Source organism: Athene noctua, chromosome 13 (genome assembly GCF_965140245.1).
Source record: "Athene noctua chromosome 13, bAthNoc1.hap1.1, whole genome shotgun sequence".
Lineage (NCBI taxonomy): Eukaryota > Metazoa > Chordata > Aves > Strigiformes > Strigidae > Athene > Athene noctua.
In genome coordinates this window covers 20,069,372-20,088,175 of record NC_134049.1, presented here as the reverse complement: position 1 = coordinate 20,088,175, position 18,804 = coordinate 20,069,372, and the positions used below count along the sequence as shown (strand labels likewise).

General features: G+C 37.2%; 1 protein-coding gene across 2 annotated transcripts; it reads right to left on the bottom strand.

Moving 5' to 3' along the window:
• Positions 1-1,065: 1,065 nt before the first annotated feature.
• CHRNA5 (cholinergic receptor nicotinic alpha 5 subunit) lies at positions 1,066-17,542 on the bottom strand. 2 transcript variants are annotated; one of them, XM_074916780.1, is made up of 6 exons: positions 17,403-17,542; positions 7,517-7,668; positions 6,634-6,678; positions 5,124-5,233; positions 3,339-4,170; positions 1,066-1,312 (listed from the first exon to the last, which is right to left on the bottom strand). In XM_074916780.1, exons 1-6 carry the CDS (start codon positions 17,503-17,505, stop codon positions 1,151-1,153), a joined length of 1,404 nt encoding a protein of 467 aa, XP_074772881.1. In that variant the 5' UTR covers positions 17,506-17,542; the 3' UTR covers positions 1,066-1,150. The 2 variants fall into 2 exon arrangements, with proteins under 2 accessions (XP_074772881.1, XP_074772882.1); XM_074916781.1 differs by lacking the exon at positions 17,403-17,542 and adding an exon at positions 17,203-17,301.
• Between the last annotated feature and the right edge of the window lie 1,262 nt (positions 17,543-18,804).

Genomic DNA, 18,804 nt, shown 5'->3' with positions numbered 1-18,804 from the left:
TAATTAAAAAGTTGCAAGTTAGTTTTCAACACTCGCAGAAAAACAAAGTATAGAAAGCTTTAAATCCTTGCTGCTTAGAATTACATATGGTTCTATGAGTGAGTGAATCTATTAAAGATAGCTTTCTAAGTTTGGTTTAACAAATGTGTGAAGACTTGATCATTTGTATTTGGTTACACAGCATAATAATTTTCAATCCGTTACCTTGAGAAAGGTATTCCCCAAATTCTTTGTGCTTAAACACTTAATTCTGAGAAACACACAAAGGCAGGAAATTATTAACACGTTTGCAAATAACATGCAGTATCAAGTTCTTCAACAAGAATGAAGAAATCTGAATATTCTGGTCCATTAGAATACTTGTGCAATTTGGGAACTCATTTAATTGTCTTTGCCTTCCTTTCCATAGCTGATAGTGAGATGCTGATATACAAATATCCTGTAGGCATTTTAAGGCTTACTGTATTAAATGTTCATGATAGTATGACAAAATTAACGAGGTTTTAAACTAAACAGCAAATTCCAGTGAAAATTTATAAAGGCAAAATATAGACAAATCGCTATTTTTACTTCTATGTTGAATATACAGGAAGTTTAACCAGTATTTTTATTATTATTTTAAGTTTACTCCATAGGAATTTTGTACTTTTACAACACATTCAAGAGAGCTGATAAAAATTCTTTCTTGCATACTATAGTAAATAGAAATAGGCAACTCTGCTGTGTAAATATCTGCAAATATTTAATACTCAATATTAAATTACTATATAAATATTAAATTACTATTTGAAAACTCAATATTAAATTACTATATAAATTGTTATAATTGGACTACAGTGATCACATAAAAAATTTTAAATGCTTCTATTTTGCAGCAGGCATCAGTTTTTTGATGTACCATACATGCAAGTGCTTGAGAAAGTCCTCTGAATTCTAACCTAATTTAGAACTTTGCAGACTTGCAATAAACAAATTGACTTCTATGTGTCCTAGGGATGCCATGCTTTAATATAAAATTTTCTGGGGGTTGATTTTTTTTTTTTTTTTTTTTTACTCTATCAGAAACATGCCTACAGAAAACATGCATGGAAAAAGAGCTACTGCAAAACTCTTTAGAGCCATATTAGCAGGAGACAGATCCATAAATATTTTATGCATTTGTACTGCCTATATGTGTAGGTATTATTATACTTGCCCATTTATGAATAACAGGAATAAATAACACAAGTGATCCAATTATTGAAACCAGAAGAAAAGTCCATAAGAACATTCGATCGAGCACCTGAGCAATAAATTTCCAGTCTTCAACAACCTAAAAACCAAAGAGCATAAGAGTTGGTTAGTACGTGTGAGAACACGTAAAAATACAGTACCAAACCCTGCACTTCTTAATCACTTTACAGTACACTTTTTTCCAATTAGGTCTGTTTAGTAACCCCTTTAATAACTTTTTATAATTACACTGTGAGCTAGAACAGGAACAAACTTTCCTCTATGAAGATTGGTAAACTATATACACCAATACTAGATTTTAATGCAGAAACTGACCCTGACAAGCACTGAACATCCTCAACTAGAGAGATGAAATTGGTACTGCAATTTCCTAACATACTGCAGGATTTAGGATTCATGCCACAGCCTCCTCATAAAGTAGAATTCCCAGACAGGAGCTGGAAGCAAATTTTTTTTTTTTTTTTTTTTTTTCAGAAACCCAACAAACCAAAATATAAGAAAAAACCCCAAACAAACCCCAGTAGACAACAGCTGTTGTGTTACATACAAGATCTGAAAGATGTGAAGTTACTATGGCACAGAATTATACACTAGGGAGAATACTCACAGTACTTTCAAGACTCTTGTCCTTTTTGATAGGATTATTCATATCTATACACAGTTTTGTAAGTATAGCAGATATAATTGTGCAAGCAAATGAAAACCTTGACAAATACTAGTCTTTGATTTGAACTAGACCTACCCATATTTTCCAAGCCTATTACTTTCTAAAAGGTAAGGCTACAACAGCACTAGCTGTGTAGTTTTTGTTAACAACTTTTTCAATTAAAGCTTGCACTCTCTGGAGTCCAAATAATAAAATACAAGGGAATCTCCAGTCAGCTATATATTAATTTCTGAGGTTGAGTCACAACAACATTACGCCTGAAAAACAAAATACTTATCACCTCTCTTGTCACTGACAATCAAATAGAGTAAGTTCAGTACAAGAAAACCAACCCTTAATTTACAAGAAATTATGTTATTTAATAGCAAACTATTCTATTTGTGTTGTTTATACAACACAGGAATATTAGATGCCGTTTGAACAGTATAGTAGATACATTTATCCAAAATCTAGGCGATGTCAGAATTGAGTCCTGAGAAGGTACATTAGAGGAGTTAGCTTACTCTCAGGCTAGCATCTGAGAACATGCTCTCAGTAACCAGCAACTTTTGAAGGCAGGCAGTCATTTCTGTATAAACTGAAAGAATCTCAGGCCTTGCCATTAGAAACAGATAGCAGTATAATGAGACCACACATCAAACTTCCATATTTCTACACTAGCCTGAAAATAGCATTGAAGTCTCTGATGTACCAATGGTGCTAGTTTAAAAAACACAGAAAGAAAACAGATTCATAATGGTCTTACCCAAATGGTGTAAACATCCATTAAGGATAGTTCAGAGCACAAAAGTACAGACTGAAGAAAGCCTTTGACATCTTTTGATATAACTTAGAGACAAATAATAATAAGGCTAGAAAATAACACCCAAGAAGTCATCTCAGTTCATGTTTGATCTCAGCACAAAATAACAAACATGGCTATAGTTTGTAATTAAGCTAATTTAAGTCAGGGCATTAAAAATTGTCTTTATCTGCAATTGAAAGCTGAAAAATAAGGTTTAGCAGTATTTATTCTGAAAATCATAAGGCAAATGTATTTTTCAGATAACCTTCAGGTACAACAGGAAAATGAAAAATACCTACTTCTCTCATCATGAAAATAACATCCATCAGCACTGTAGCTATGGGACATGCTCTTGTAACAGACAAATATCTCTGAAAATGTGTAGTTAACAACATGAACTTACTTGTAGAAGAAAGCAAAAGACTTGTAAGAACCCAAGGACTGTATTTTATCAGCCCAATACCTCTAAGAATTCTCAGTACTGTATCATACTTGTACTTCTTTCCAGTAGAAATAATTACACAGATTCCAGTGAAGTAGAAAAACTGGAAATCCCACAGCACATATTTAATATGCAACTGCAGAGTTAACCATTACTTAGTTTTCTAATTTCCATTTTTACAAAAATCAGTGTAATGTGACTAACACACCAACCTCACGAACTTCATTCTCCTTCATAACATGTCTTGTAATATATCGGATAGAATCTAGAGCTGCTTCCAAGGTGTTCCTAGTTGGTTCCGATCCGTTCATTTTTCCTGTTTCCTCCTTCTGAGCAAAGTATCTATCTACATGACTTCTCATGCAAAGCAGCTTGGGAAGTTTGTGAAGAAATATCTTGCGAACCCAGGGTGCCATAGCATTGTGTGTAGATGAAGAGCGATGATGAATATTGATAGCAAAGACAGTTATCACAATGGACAATGTCACAAATATCATAGTAAACACCAAGTACTCTCCTATAAGTGGGATAACTTTAGAAGATGATGGAATAATCTCTTCGATAACAAGAAGAAAAACAGTCAGAGATACCAATACTGAAGTGCAAAGTGAAATTTTTTCACCTTCATTTGAAGGAAGATAGAAGACAAGAACAGTTAGAAATGAAAGCCCAATACAAGGAATAATGAGAAACAACGTGTAAAAAAGTGGCAAACGTCTAATTATAAACGAATACGTAACAAAAGGATACCAGCAGCATCCATCAGTCCTATTTCCTTTGCTCCCTGTTGCAGTTACTATTTCCCATTCTCCATTATCAAAAAAGTCTCTTTTGTCAACATCATAATCTTCAAGAATTATATCAACCTGTGAGCCATCATAAGTCCAGGAACCAAATTTCATAGAGCAATTTTGGAGGTCAAAGGGGAAGAAGGTTACATCAATAGTGCAAGAACTTTTGTAGTTTGCTGGTGGAGTCCAAGAAATGGTGCCATCATATTTTACCACAGTTTTTGTAGATGTTCCCTCAAAACGTCCATCTGCACTGAAAGAAGAGAGATACGTGCATGTAATTAAAACGGCTATATGTGGAGTGTGGACATGTGTTTTTAAATATGGAAATATGTTGCGTTACTGTCATTTCAGCTGTTCATCCCTTCTCGCCCCTCATAGCCCAATTTTCGTATTGTGTTCATAGTTAACCTAAAAATATATCTGAATCTCGCGTAAGTAAACAGCTTTGGAAAAGTGAAGAATATTTCCAAGTCATCAAAAGATCTGTGCAACTTTCTGTGGTCCCAGTGAAAGGAGTGTAAAAATCCTGACCTTTAACAGCATGCTCAGACTCTAGTGTTTCTATTGGTAATACAGCATAATTATTGAAGAAAAAAAAAAAAAGAAGTCATAAAACAGGTAAAATAATACTTGTGTGACACCTCCAAACTTGAATTTACAATCACTGCAACAGCCTTTTTTTCCTGACTCAAGAAGTCAGGAAATGTAAAAGCATTATATATGCACCCAAGCTGAGCAGAAAGGTTAATTCAGAAGTCATTGCTTCTGAGATCTGTTAATTCTAAAAAAAACCACCCAACCTCCAAAAAACAACAAAAAAGCACCTTACAGTTGAGCATGCTTAATTTTAACTCCATGTTGAATATCACTTACAACAGCATCAATTAGTTGCTTCTGTCCCATCACTCTACACTATTAGTCTGTAGCCAGCATTGTGCAAAACACTGTTTTCTAATTTAAAAAAAAAAGAGTTTACACGAATAAATGGTTCAAAGAGACTAGAAATTCCATTCAGAAGCAAAGCAAAACATTTAAGCATTTAACGTGGCAACAAAATTTATCTGCATTCAGTGGCAAATTCTTCCACACATTCTTAGCTCTACTAAATGTACACAGTTACCTATTCAATAAGCCTCCCAGAAACAGCTTGGATGGTAAAGTTAGAAAGTAAATACATTTTATATGAAAAGATTAAAATCTTACTTGTCATACAACACAATATCTGGAATCCAAATAGAATCTGATGGGACACGAATAGATGTTATTCCAGCATAGTCTTCAGGATTCCACCGTAATTTTACATCTATCCATTCCTGTGGATATGTGAGATGTAAAAATCATTATTATTGTGAAGTTGCTTTAAGCAGGGCAAGGCTGGATGAAAACAGATAAAAAGACTATTTTAAAAAAATTAAAATGAAACTGTCTTCTAAAATTGACCACACTAAATTTGCTGGAGACATATATTTACCTTATCCAGTATTTGTTTCCTAAGAGCCACTTGACAGTATTTTTGTACAGAACTTAAGATATTAAAATCCTTTCTCAGAGAATGTATACATAACTAAGAGCAATTCTAACATATAGACAATTAAATTTGAAAAAAGCTTGTTCTGAATGTTTATCAATGACTTTGGAAGTTGATCAGAAGCAATTTAAACATTTTCATCACAAAAAAAAAAAATCATGCTGCCACTCTCACAAGACAGTCATTCTTATTTCTACTAGCAGCACTAAAAATAGCACCATTAAAAGCATAATAGTTCTTTGGTAATTTTATACTTGAATTAAAAGCTCAAGAGGAAAATTCACCATCACATAGAATTTTAAATGCCTATTCAGATCAGTTCTTATTTTATTTGAACTGGTTCAACTGCAACAAGTTCTGCAGAAATGAAGAGGACACAAAGTGTTACCATTGACATATTGCCATCTTGTACTTGTGGAGTAGTGTCAAAGTTTTCCTGAAAAGAAGAACTTTGCTGAAATTACACTTACTCGAAAAGAAGGGAATGGGAAGCAAAAGGGAAACAAATGATGGAAGTGCCCCAAACAAAAATAATTTAGTAAGCTAGTAAGTATAATCAGGGTCTGCAGATATTCTTCTAAGTTAAGAATGATTTATGAGCAGCGTTTCCCAAGTTAATAGTGGCCATTAAGTTTAGCACTAGAGTCTGATTATTATAAAGCCTGAGGCTCTTTCTCTCCCGTATACACATATTCTTAAGCGGAAAAAGTAGCTCTTTATAGCAAGCATATACAACTTCGAAACTGAAATTCTTCAGTGATGTTTAGCCAGTAAATCTCAAATATCCCACAAAAGAAAGATCTTAAAACTATTACACGAAACACTACACAAACCCATACTTTTCTTAGTAGAGTTTTTGAAAGAAAACTTATGTACTGAAACAGTAACTTTTATGATTAGATACACGCACTTTGGTATATTAAATGGCCACGCAGTGCCATATCAGATTTATTTTTATTAGGTCAATTTTTTAAATTTTTTGTTTGTTTGGTTTTTGGGTTTTAAGAGTTTTATAACAATTAACCCTTTAAAGCATTTCCGGGAACAATTTTAAAAAATACTATGTAAAATAAAAATTCAAGAAAAAGCTAAGTTTTTTTGAATATACAATTAATTAGAAACATTTCTTTCAGCTTGTAACTTGCAGTCATGAAGCTTCAGAATTTTTTTATATTTTACACATACCTGCTTCAACCAGACATTTGTTGTCATCAATTGATTTTTCTCATCCTACAAAAATAAAGCATATTTTATGAAAACAAATCTGCACAGTACATTCATAGTAACTAGCTGCTTTAGTTCACAGAGGTCTGTAATTTGAAATACAAAATACACTTTTAAAAGCATTTCAGTCACTGATAAGTATGTTTATATGAGAATGTTTTAAACATACAGTTATGACCTTTGATTATTTAACTGTTAAAAGTGATCTTTTTCCCATTCTGTGTCTCATTCCTCCCTTCCATTTTTTCATTTAATTGCAGTTTATGCAGTCTTACTATTTTTCTATGGAAACATAAAGGAACAGCCAACATGTGGAAGAAAAACTCATAGCCATAAACAGTCAATTCAATTTGAAAAGAATATTCTGAAGTATCAGGATGAAAAACAATCTGGTTGATCTCTTTTACACCGCAGGTAATGCCAAAGATAATCTTCATTACTACAGAAGTGACACATTTGAAGGCTTAGAGGGTTTTTTGCTGCTTAAGAGGAAAAAGAAAGCAGTATTTGCAAATGTTCCTGAATTTTACATAAATTAGAGTGATAAAGTTTAAAAATAGGTGGTTTCCCCAATGAATAAATAAAACCACAATTCCCTAGGCTTAAGAATTTCACTCACTTTTTTCTGAAAATGCCACTAAACGTAAGAGCCACTTGTCTTCTCAACCTCTTTGCAATCACTTCATGTGCCCATCTACAATGCGTTTTTTATTATGCTGATAATAGTTTCAGAGATTTAATCTATTGTGTTTAAGCTAAAATATCCACAATTATTTCACATGACATTATGTTCCAGAATTTTAAGAATGAGGAAAAAAAAATTAAACTTATTTACTATACATACCACATCTACTAGCTGGGAGATTGCAAGGCCAAACTTTATTTTTATTGTGTCATTCAAGCGTTCCACTGGACGAACCCATTTTTGATAGTCTTCAAATAAATGTTTAAACAAGCGATCTTCACTTTTAGCAATAAAAGAAGGTTCAGATATACCTATTAAAAAATGTCATTTATTAACATTGATTTAAATGAACAGTGTACATCTGCATTCCTGTGCCCAAAGACCCACAGCTATGTTTATGTAGGGTTCAGTTTCTCAGCTTATCCCCTTTTCTATGGAAGTATGGCCAAGGTCTTGGAAGAAGAATTACTTGGTTTTATTAGCATCTTCATGCCATTATCGCAATTTAAAAACCTATGGCTCAAGAACATTAAGATAATTTTAGTAACTATAAACACAAAATGCACTTGTATCATTTGCCTGGTGCCATGAAATTACGGAACTCCTCTAAAACTGAAAGTTTATCTATGAGGGACTGAAGTTCTATCACTCTAGAACAAGGTGGTACTTTTCAAAAACTTACATCCACACTATTCAGGTCTCTAGTATACGGCATAACTTGCATTCCAGTTTGAAACACGAGTCTCTTCATGTTTTATATTATTTCTTTTCATGTTTGGTTGCATCTATGATGTATAAACTTTGCAGTACTTGTAGAGCACTTTTTCCCCCACACTGTTTTGTGCCTTAAACACATGTGACAACCTATTTACTAGTTTATCCTGTACTTATTCTACTATTATATTGACTGGAAGGCACGTCTCTAGTTAAGTAATTGCATACATTCAGTTACTATTTTTCCATAGTTCACAAGGAGTCATTCCAATGTCTGGAGACTGACTGATGACCTGGAACAGCCAAAAATCTTTATACAGCTTACAAAGAAGTGGAAACTAAATGTCTTCCTTTGTCTCCTAAAAGAACAGAACACATGGCAGAGCTTTGAGAAAAAAAAAAAAGAAAAAAAAAAGAAAAAAAAAAAGCACTGTAAATGCAGAAAATGCAGGCAGAGAGCAGCCCAGACTTTAACAGATATATGAGATATTGTCCTAAAGCACCTCATCAAGCAACTGCTGTCCTGTATCTTTGGGAATTCACAAAAAATGAATTTTTTACCGATGCGGTCTCACTGCAGTGTATCAACAGAAACTCTGTTACCCAAAAAAGGCAAAGTTTAAAGTTTCTCCATTGTGAGAACCCACAAAATATTATATAACCTAAATAACAAGAGTAGGAAAAACTTGGGGAAGATATGGAGAGGGGGGAGGAAAAAAGGCAAGATCAGTGTCTAGCTAAGTAATTCGAGTAAGAATGCCACCGCCCCACGAAGTGGCACAAGCTACACACATCACCTTGAAGAGAATGGCTCCAAAAGAGTCTCCAATTCTGAGACAGAAGTCAGAGCAAACACCAGAAGACATGAACATATGCTCTAGGCAAAGATTTTTACTACTCACTAATGAGATTTAAACTGAGACTACTGCCAAAAAAACACCTAACAGTTATTACAGTCAGTTTAAGGGACAGAATAAACCAAAGAAAGATGTTCACAACCATCTCTCTTTAAGGCAGATTTAAGATTTTATACCATTACATAAATGTATGCCATGACCTCTCTAGAAATGATGTGCTCACTAACATCATCCATCTAAAAAAAGATTTATCGGAAACAGAAAAGCACTAGAGAATGTCATAAACAGATTAAAACCAGAAACAGTCATCCATACAAGGAAAGATTTAAAAGATTAACATTTTGTTTGGAGAGGAGGTGAATTTAGTGAACATAACAGAAGTACATAAAGTAGCGCACAAAACATGCAGAAAAAACACTGATGGTATTTAACCTTTCTCCTAAAACATGGTAAAGAAAGCAAGCATCAACTAAACACAGTATAAACAATTTCTATGTGAAGTTCATTACCACCAACATTCACTAAATCAGAGATTACTAGACACTGAAGAGAACTACAATTTTAGAACTGCCTGGGATGACTAAATTGTCAGTTAGGTAGCATCACACTTACATAGGGCGTCAGTTCTCATTTCAACACAACTTGCAAAACCTACCTCAGAATTTGATCCTTTGGTAGCTTGCATTCATTGCAGACTTGGCTAACACTATTTAAGCCATTAATTTAGACAGACTGGCGCTAGTTCTATGTGACTGCAACCACTACAGTACTTGGACAACTAAGACAGGTAAAGTAAGTTTTTTTAGCTCCCTCCCATTCATCAAAGTTCTCTTGTGCCAGCAGCAGCTTCCCGCTGTGCTGGAAAAGGCTGCATCTACAGATCCTCTGGACAAAACACTCGAAGAACTGCAGAGCCCAACCACAAGAGAATTCCCTGCCTTCTGCACTGCAGCCCAGTAGAACTGTTACTATGAATACTAATTGAATTGTGTCTGAAATTTTATAGTAGGAGCAAAACCAGAATGCAGCTTAAAGAATAATATCAGCAAAGTGGGAGCAGCAGGACTCCTTTTCCCTCCAAATTTTACCACACACTAACATGCTGCTGAATGGTTCTTCTTGCAGGCCAAATCAGCATCAGGGTTTTAAGACAGTTCATCCTTATGTTTCAAAATACAAATGTTTACAGTGTATTTCATTCATTCGTTAACCTACTGTTCTTCAAGATGTATTGTTTGTACATGCTCCACAATTTAACATCTTTCCGTTTCAAGCCTGTTGACATGTGGTAATAGCAAAGAACTGATGTGCAACTTGCACGGTAGCACAGAGCATACCTCGGGTGGACACATGAAAACACACAGGACATAAGAACTGCTGCCAAAAAGGATCCAGCAACTGAATGTTACACACACACGTTACTTTCACAGCTATTAGGTTAAAATACATATATTTTTACTGATACCTTAAATTCAGTATATTAGCCAAGGAATTTTTCTTATTTGTAACTATACATAGATTTGCCAAGTCCTGCTTTTTACAGACATCCAAAAGAATGCTTCCTGAAGACACAACTTAATTTCTGTATTTCTATATCCTTATTTCCTGAATTATGAATGGGTTTGTGTATATTTCAGTCTAATGTTTCATAAATACTTTATTTTTTGTATTAGCATTAATTACATTTCCCTTTTACAGTTACAACTCTCAATTGAATTTTTTGTACCATTTGAGAATGACTATGCAGCTGGGTATTCTCTCTCCATTAATTGACCTTGAAGCAATGCAGAGGCAAAGTTGCACTTTCACCAGTTCTGTGTTCCTGTAAGATGACCTCCTGTACAGCAATACAGCATCTTCAGGGTACATGCTGTTTCCAGACTAAGCTTCTCTTAAAACACATCTTCTCTGCTATGCTGAATGGGATATGTTCCTTTACCACTTTTATATACTTAACAAAATTTTTCCAAAACATTTTACACTCAGTATACTCACTGATTAAGATGACCATATTTACTAACAATATAGTTGAACTATTTTTTTTTACTTTTTTTCTATCACAGGAAAATCTACACTTGTTCATATTTCTCATTTATTCTGTTTATTAATAAGATGGGGCATACTGATCTATAAAAGGCAGCTTATACAAAGGAGAGCTTCATGAGGAGTCTGGAGATGATAAAAATGCATTAACAGTTGGCAAAAATAAAATTTAATAGGACTGCTCAGCTCACTTGTTACACAGACTGCATGTATTTAATTTCTCTTTCCCATGTATCTGTATGCTTTTAAGACTATAATAAAGGGTGTAATTCTTAGTTACTTATTGGTATTAGCACTAACTAAAAAACCATGAAGAACTGGTAGCAAGCAGAAAAAAGATACAGAAGAGAGGAAAAGAGGTAAAATACAGTTTGTGGCTTAAGACTGGCTATGCTGGTTGGAGAAAAGCAGAAAAAGGTTCAAAACTATGACTACCAAGATTAGCAAACAAATAACCTGGAATACAAATCTCAGACTAAATCAGATGGTAAGAGAATATGGAAGCCCTCATCCCTGTCACTAGCTCACTGTACTAAAAACCACTTAGATTTGTAGCCTCTGAAGGGCAATTCTAAGCATGCCCGTATGTCTGTGGCTTTATTTTTGAGGTCAGGTAGCTTCTGCATTCTAAATCAAAGGTGGTGCTATACGGTTCAGTGATAAAATCCCAGTGACAATGTTTATAATTTACACCTGAAACTCTTCTCTGCTCACTCTCTGTCAGTGTGATTCCATGTTCCACAAAAAAAGTCTAAATCACATGAGAAAATGCTGGATGACACAAACTCGAATTCTGCAAAGAGGCAAACACCTATGCACAAAGCAGACTAATGATTCACTTTTTTAAAAACTTTGTAGTAGTTGGAGCACACTTTTGACAAAACAGTAAGTAGAAATTCTAATTGAACACTTGACCTTGGATAAAATTGTGTTTAAAAATTCAGTTCTACCATTTCCTCCCTAAACATTTAACAAGCTGTTTCTATTAAAGTACTTTGAAAGAGCTATTTAGAAAAGAAGAGAAAGCATTCCATGGGTCTCAGATGCATGAATAGCATGACAAAACATGTACACATCTATTTATTTTGTTAACATTCTCAAGTCAAAATTTCAGTAGTGCTGCTAATGGCAGACCTTTGAAATGCTTCAGATAAAATACAAAAGTGTTATTCTTTTGTAAAATCTGACTTTTTACATTGTTTCTTACTGTACCATTATGGGATGAAATTTCTTAGCATCTTAATATAATTTAGCAGCAGTATTATTTTTGTAAGAATTGCCCATGAAATATTTGGTGTTCGCTACACCTCATATCTTTTCTAAATTTCTGGGATTTTTTTAAACAAGTGAACACCACAGTCCATATGTCTTCACAGAATAAACTTTCTTTGAACTCCATATCCCTCTTCACTTCCTTCGATAAAGTATCTAAGATCCACCTTGGGATTCCAGGTATAACACCGGTCCTTATACTTTAAACAACGTACAAAGAATTTTTTAAGAGATATTACTAAATGTTAATGATTTTCTTTGGATTGCTACTTGGTGTGTTTTCAAAAGAGGTTGATGGGAGACGGGGAAGGGTCACTTTTTAGAAGCCTAATGTTAAGATGTAGATCCAGAAGTAATATATATATTACTAATATAGATTTATAATCTTAGTGTTCTTTTTCATTATAGTGGTATAAGATTATAAGATAAGGACAATAAACATGGCAAAATATCCATCCTTTGTATTTAACGTTAGACTCCGTAACAGTGTGCCATCATAATATATAAACTGTTATTCACAAGTCTAACTACTACAAACTACAATATAACTAATAGTTTGCCTACAAACCAGGAAGGCGAATTAATAAATACACAGTACACCCATCTGCCTTCATTACACTAGTATATTTATTAAGAAGATACTGTGATTTATTTTTTTTTAGGTAATACATAATTTTACATAATTTATATATATATATATTTTTTATAGGTAATTTTACATAATTTATAACAAAGGAAGCACTTTTAAGGCTAGAAGCACAATAATAACTGCTTAAATCTTACTCTAAAAATTATTCAGTGGTCATTTTGAGAGGAAAAACTTTTCCATCTTTCCTAGAAACTAACTTACTCTACAGTGAGCATCAGTGCCTTTTTCCTGTAAGTTTTCAATTTTTCCCCAAACAAATCTAGTGACATGACAACATTTTGGTAGCTGGTAATGATTCTAACTGCAAGTCACACTTAATATTGCAGCAGACAGGAAAAAGTAGAACAAGATTATGTTCAGTATTAACTACACAGATTTCTCTGGCTGAGGCTCCCTTTACATTTTAAAGAATCTCCCACCACTACTTCATTAAGCTGAAAAGATATGTAATATATTAAATTAAGTATAAAATGGAAGCTTTATTTCTGTACTGATTTCTCCCTGCCTTTAAAAGGGTTGTGAGTCATACTTTCTGTATGGTCTTCGATTTTTTTGCCTACTTTTCTTCCTAAGCCTTAGCAGTTGCCAAGAATCCAATCATTAACAGTCAAGCATTTAGTTAACAGGAAGCATTTAGAAAGTTCAAAATCATCTTTACTAGAACATCTGTAAGTCAAAGCAGGATTACAAACTCTTTTCAATTTACTGAACAAAAGTCAGAGACGACAGCTATTACATTCTTTACTTCCCACACCTATCTTTTTCTCCACTGTTTAAAAAATAAAGCCAAAGGCCATCACAACACCTACAAGCAGGGAAAAGGTGGCTGTTCTTGAAAATTTCTTGTCAGCGGGTTTTGGGGATTTTTTTGCAAATTTGTTTTGCTTTCTTTTGTTCAGAGGTTGCCTTGCAATTTCGAAGTTTGAGAGTACAAAAATGACAGTATTTTATTTCTATTACTGTGTATCAGTACATGCCTGGCAGCTGCTAGCTGCTGCAGGAACTTTTATGATTTTTCATTTACTCCGGGACTTCAAGACATTGGGAGGATTTCTGCTTTCTCTCTCACCTAGCACATCAATCTCCTGCTAACCAGTAGCAAAATAAAATGACATAGTGTGTGCATGAAACTATCAAGGATTTTGAACTGCAATATTGCTAGGCACTTACCAATATAACAAAGATACAAGAGCTGCACATAGAAAGCAGGGTAGATGTTTCTTACATTCAACTCTAATTTAAAAGATTAAAGTTTCCGGCTTGATAATTAGAAAGAAGAATTAAACTATCCCCTAATAGCTTAGCAACAAGGGATCATTACAGACCATATTAGTGAATACGCATTTACAAGTTTGACCAGTAACAGCATAATATACTGCCATGTAGTTCGTAATTAATAAAAAAACAGATAAAATCAAACACAGACTAACAGTTCATCTTTAGATTAAGAGCTAACTGGAGCACAAACCATTCCTTTCTGAATACCTGTGCTATGGATTCTATTGTAAATACCACACAATATGCCAAACAGCTTCCTGAACTCTACAGTGAAGCTATTGCCAGCAGCAGTCTCCTGATTAACAGCCACCTACAGCACTAATGCTACAGGTCTGTGGCATGGCACAGCACTTCCTCGCAAGTTCACTGATGCCAATATTGCCCATTCAGCTTTCAGCAAACAGATGGACTGCGATCCTTCTCACTGCACAACAGCTAGGGCACGTGAAAAGGCTGTGTCAGACTGCCTCAGGGCAAAAATTCTGGTCACTGTGAAGTCAGGGGGACTTTTTCTGTAACAGATCCAGGATTTTGTCATCTCTCTTTATACCGCTTTTAACCACTGCATCATTTTCACTGACTTGACCTGTCAGTAAGGACTGAAGATGGGCTGTGAAGACAGCATTGAGGAATGCTGGATGCAAGCAGCAAAAAGTGTGCACACAACTGCAGTAAGTAAAAGGAAGCACATGTATGTAGAATCTGAAAAGTAGAACCATTTATTTATATAGATTTAGAGGGTATGCATCATGGAAGTAAACATAAATGCCCAATTTCTGTGATGAAGATCTTTGTGCAAATAAGACACGGGCCTTGGGCTCCTCACAAGTTGCCAAGGGCAGCCCTGGGCGCTGCAGAAGTTGCACGCTGGCGTTAACCTTCTGCCACTCAGGCAGCTCGGTTCCAGTCTTGGATACACCGGAACACACAATCCTATGGCTCACAGAAATCAGATACTCTACTCAAAAGCAGATGCAGAGGAGGAGATTTCAGAACATGTACTATCATACAAAAACAGGTTTTACCATTCTGAAAAGTGGGAAACTATGCAAATACTTCCTTCCGCAGTTCCTTCTAATCAACACAGACATTTCTCCACAACTCGGCATTCATGTTTTTCTTCCTAAGAATCTCTAAAGAAAGCCCAAAATATTTTAAAAGAAAAACCACAAGAAACTTACACAAGCAGGAAGGTTTGCAGCTTCCTGTTGGGCAGGGAGAAGGATCCAATCTGTTAAACTGAGTGGAAAACGTTTGGGTGTATGAACTCCCAAGGAAACACTATCACAGGTCTGCAGCACGGTGCTTGTTAAGCTCAGTTCAATTTGTGCATTTAAGTCTCACCTGTTAGTTTAAGATTCTGAGCAAGGAACAAAAATTCTACCTTGACTGTATTTAAATCAGCATGTACTTTGCCTTGTCAAATAGAAGTTATCCCAGATAAAGGGATAGTTTACCTCCAGACTAACTAAAAGAAACATCAAATTCATTTACAAGCACTCTTAAAGTATCATAAGAACAAAGTCACATCCATAAATCACTTTTACTCATTAAAATGATTACTGTACCACATACAAAGCAACCCTTTAAAAATAATTTTAACTGTATGCACATGATACTCTGATTACTATTTCCGTTCACCCTGTATTTTAATAATAGGGAGCTATAATGTTTTTCTTCTTAAGAGCAAGTTTAATTTTATTTTAGAGCAAATGAATTGCGAAAAGCAAATTTTATCCTCTCTATATACAATTGGTTGTCAGTGAAGTCAAAACTGTTGGCTTGTGCCAAAAGGCAAAATTTGGCTTAACCTAACTGCAAGTAACTTCAGTCATATATACCATATAACATAACAATTTCACAAAGTAATCTCTTCTATCATGATCAAAACCACTACTTTTCCAAATGCCGAGACCAAGAATAAACTTTTAAATGACATTTAGCAATAACAGACTGAGGTTTTGTATGTTGAATTAAAAGTGAGACATCAATACAATTTACTTTCTTTAAACCATGCTTACAACCATTTTTTCAGTTTTGAGCTAATATTGAAAAAGGTCAGATTTATTTTTCATTGATTTCCTTTCTGCTTGTAAATACTGCAGTTATGACTTCAAGACGTTTTGCAAAATTCTTAGCAATGTACCCAGAAATTATATAAAAGCAGTATTTTGAAATAACTATTTCTAAATCTTTGGAAAAGCACTGATTTTGCTCCTTTAATCTTTGTGTAATTTTATAAACACTTTAGCTTCAAGTGCTAGTTTACATCCTTCAACTCTGAAAGTTACATCCTGATAGAACTGACTTTTTTGAAGTCAAAGAAACAACGCACGACCAAACTAAAAAGAAGGTGCCATAAATCCTTAAGAGGGACACCTTTACGTGCAGCAAGATCCCTATGCGATATTGCAATTATTAAAATATATTCTGTAAATCCACCTCCATACCAGCTGCAAATGCGAAGAGCCTGCACCACAAATCTGCAATCGTACCTCGTCTGAGTCAGTGAGATGAGCAAAAATTGAAAGTTATGACACTTTAAGCCTTCAAAGCGTTATATATTCATTGAAAAAGTGTAACTGTGTGATGAAACGTGTCAAGACCGATATGCCCCTGCAAAGCCGTAGCCTGCCAAAGGCATTTTTCCCTCTTCTGTGAAAGGGGCAGCTCTGGTGAGCCCCTTTGAGCACGGTCTCTGTACGTCCCGTTCATTTCAAACGCCCCCAAAAACTAGCAAAGTGCGGCAACCCCTACCTCAGCACTCCTCAGCGACTGCCAGAACCCCGCTTCACCTTGAAATCGGCCTTATTTTAGCCTCGTCTTAGCAAAAGTTGACAGCGTGGAAAACGAAGCGTGACGCGTGGCCGCCCCAAGCCCGGCAGCGTTTCCCCACACACGCGAAAACCCGCCCGATGTTTCCCCACGGAACGCGCCCTCCTGCTGCCCCCCGCAGCCCGAGGGGCCGGAGCAGCCCGGGCAGGCAGCGGCGGCCCGGCAGACCCCTGCGCTCCGCCACAACCCGCGCTCACCCCCGGCGGCGAGCTCGTCCCGCAGCTAGCCCCGCACGCTGCCGGGCTTACGCGGCAGCCGGGCTCCGAGAGGGCTCCCAACGCCCAGCTGGCCGTGCCCGCCGCGCCGCCGCCCTCCCAGCTTCTTGCTCCTCCGCAGCGGCCCCGGCAGGGCGCCCCGCCGGCCCTCACCCACGCGGGGCCGCCCCGAGGCGCCTTACCCGCGGGAGAGGCGCGGGCGGCGGGGCCGGCTCCGGGCTGGCCGAGAAGGGGCGCGAAGAGGCAGGTGAGGAGGAGCAGGGGGCAGGCTCCGCGCCCGGCCATGGCTGGGGCAGGGCCCGCTGCTCCGAGCCCCGCGGCGCGGACGGGCCAGCGGCGGGTCCCGCTCGGCGGGCGGCGCTGGCCACGCCCCGCCGGGCAGCCGGGAGGGGGCGCGCGGGAGCCGTTAGAGCGGTTGGCGCGGGGGGGGGGGGGGCGGCGGCGCGGGCCTCGGCCCCGGCGGCCGGGCCCGGAGGTACCGGCTCGTGGCCCCGCGCCGTGTGGGAGACGCGGGGGGCCGGCCGCTCCTGCCGCTCACGGGCTGCTGCGGGCCTTAGCGGCGGGCGGGCACGGCCACCCCCTCGGGCTGCCAGAAGTTCCCGGGGCGGGGGGCAGGCGCTGCGGGCGGGCGCCAGGGAGGGCGGGAGTGGCCGCACCTTCGTGCCGCGCCCCGCCGCTGCCCCGGTTACCGCCAAGGCTCCTCCCGAGGCGCAGGTGCCCGGTGGGTCGGCGGTGGCGCCGCCGCTGCCCCCGGAGCGACCTGCCGTGCCCCGCTGAAACCGGCAGCGGCCGCAGCGTGAACGTCAAACAGCGACGGGAGAGCCCCCAGGGCCAGCGCCGGGTCCTTTTAAACCACGTTTCTGGGAGGCTGTGAGTTTAAGTGGTTTTCAGCGAAAAAGAAAATACTAAACGAACTAATTTTTAACTTCCATTCAACTCAGTTGGGTTCTTTTTAAAGTTCCTAAATCAGAACGCTTTGGAACTTTTAATCAAAAATAGAGAAGCTTATACAAGCTAAAAAGACCTAGGATATTTCCATCTTTATGACAGATATCTAACATAAATACGACATATCTAACATCTCTGCACAAAAAAAAACCCACCACCGCTCCTTTTTCTGTATCAGATAAGTAGCTGTTACAAAAAGGCAACTTTAAATGCACCAACTGTGAAATACAATGTGATTTTTCCTAAATCATCCTGATGGAAACATACAGTGTACACATGGCCGCAGAAAACAGAAGCAGCTGGCATTAATGCCTTTTTTTTTTTTTTTTTTACATTTAAAGTACTATTAAGATTTTTTTACAGCGAGAAAAGATTTGGAAAGCTTATCTAAATGGCTTTACACAGCGTTAATCAGCCACTACGTGAAAAGCGCTAGATACCAGATTCCTCAGAAAAATGGACCTTATACAACTCAAATCATTTTAGCAACTTTGTACCTTCCTAAAATGAGCATTACCCAAAGTTAAAATTTCATTAAGCATGTTGTCAATTCTCAAAATTCTTTTATATTGTGTTCATTTTACAGAAAAATTGTGCATCTCATTGTGTAAATCATGAATCTTTTTGACAACCATC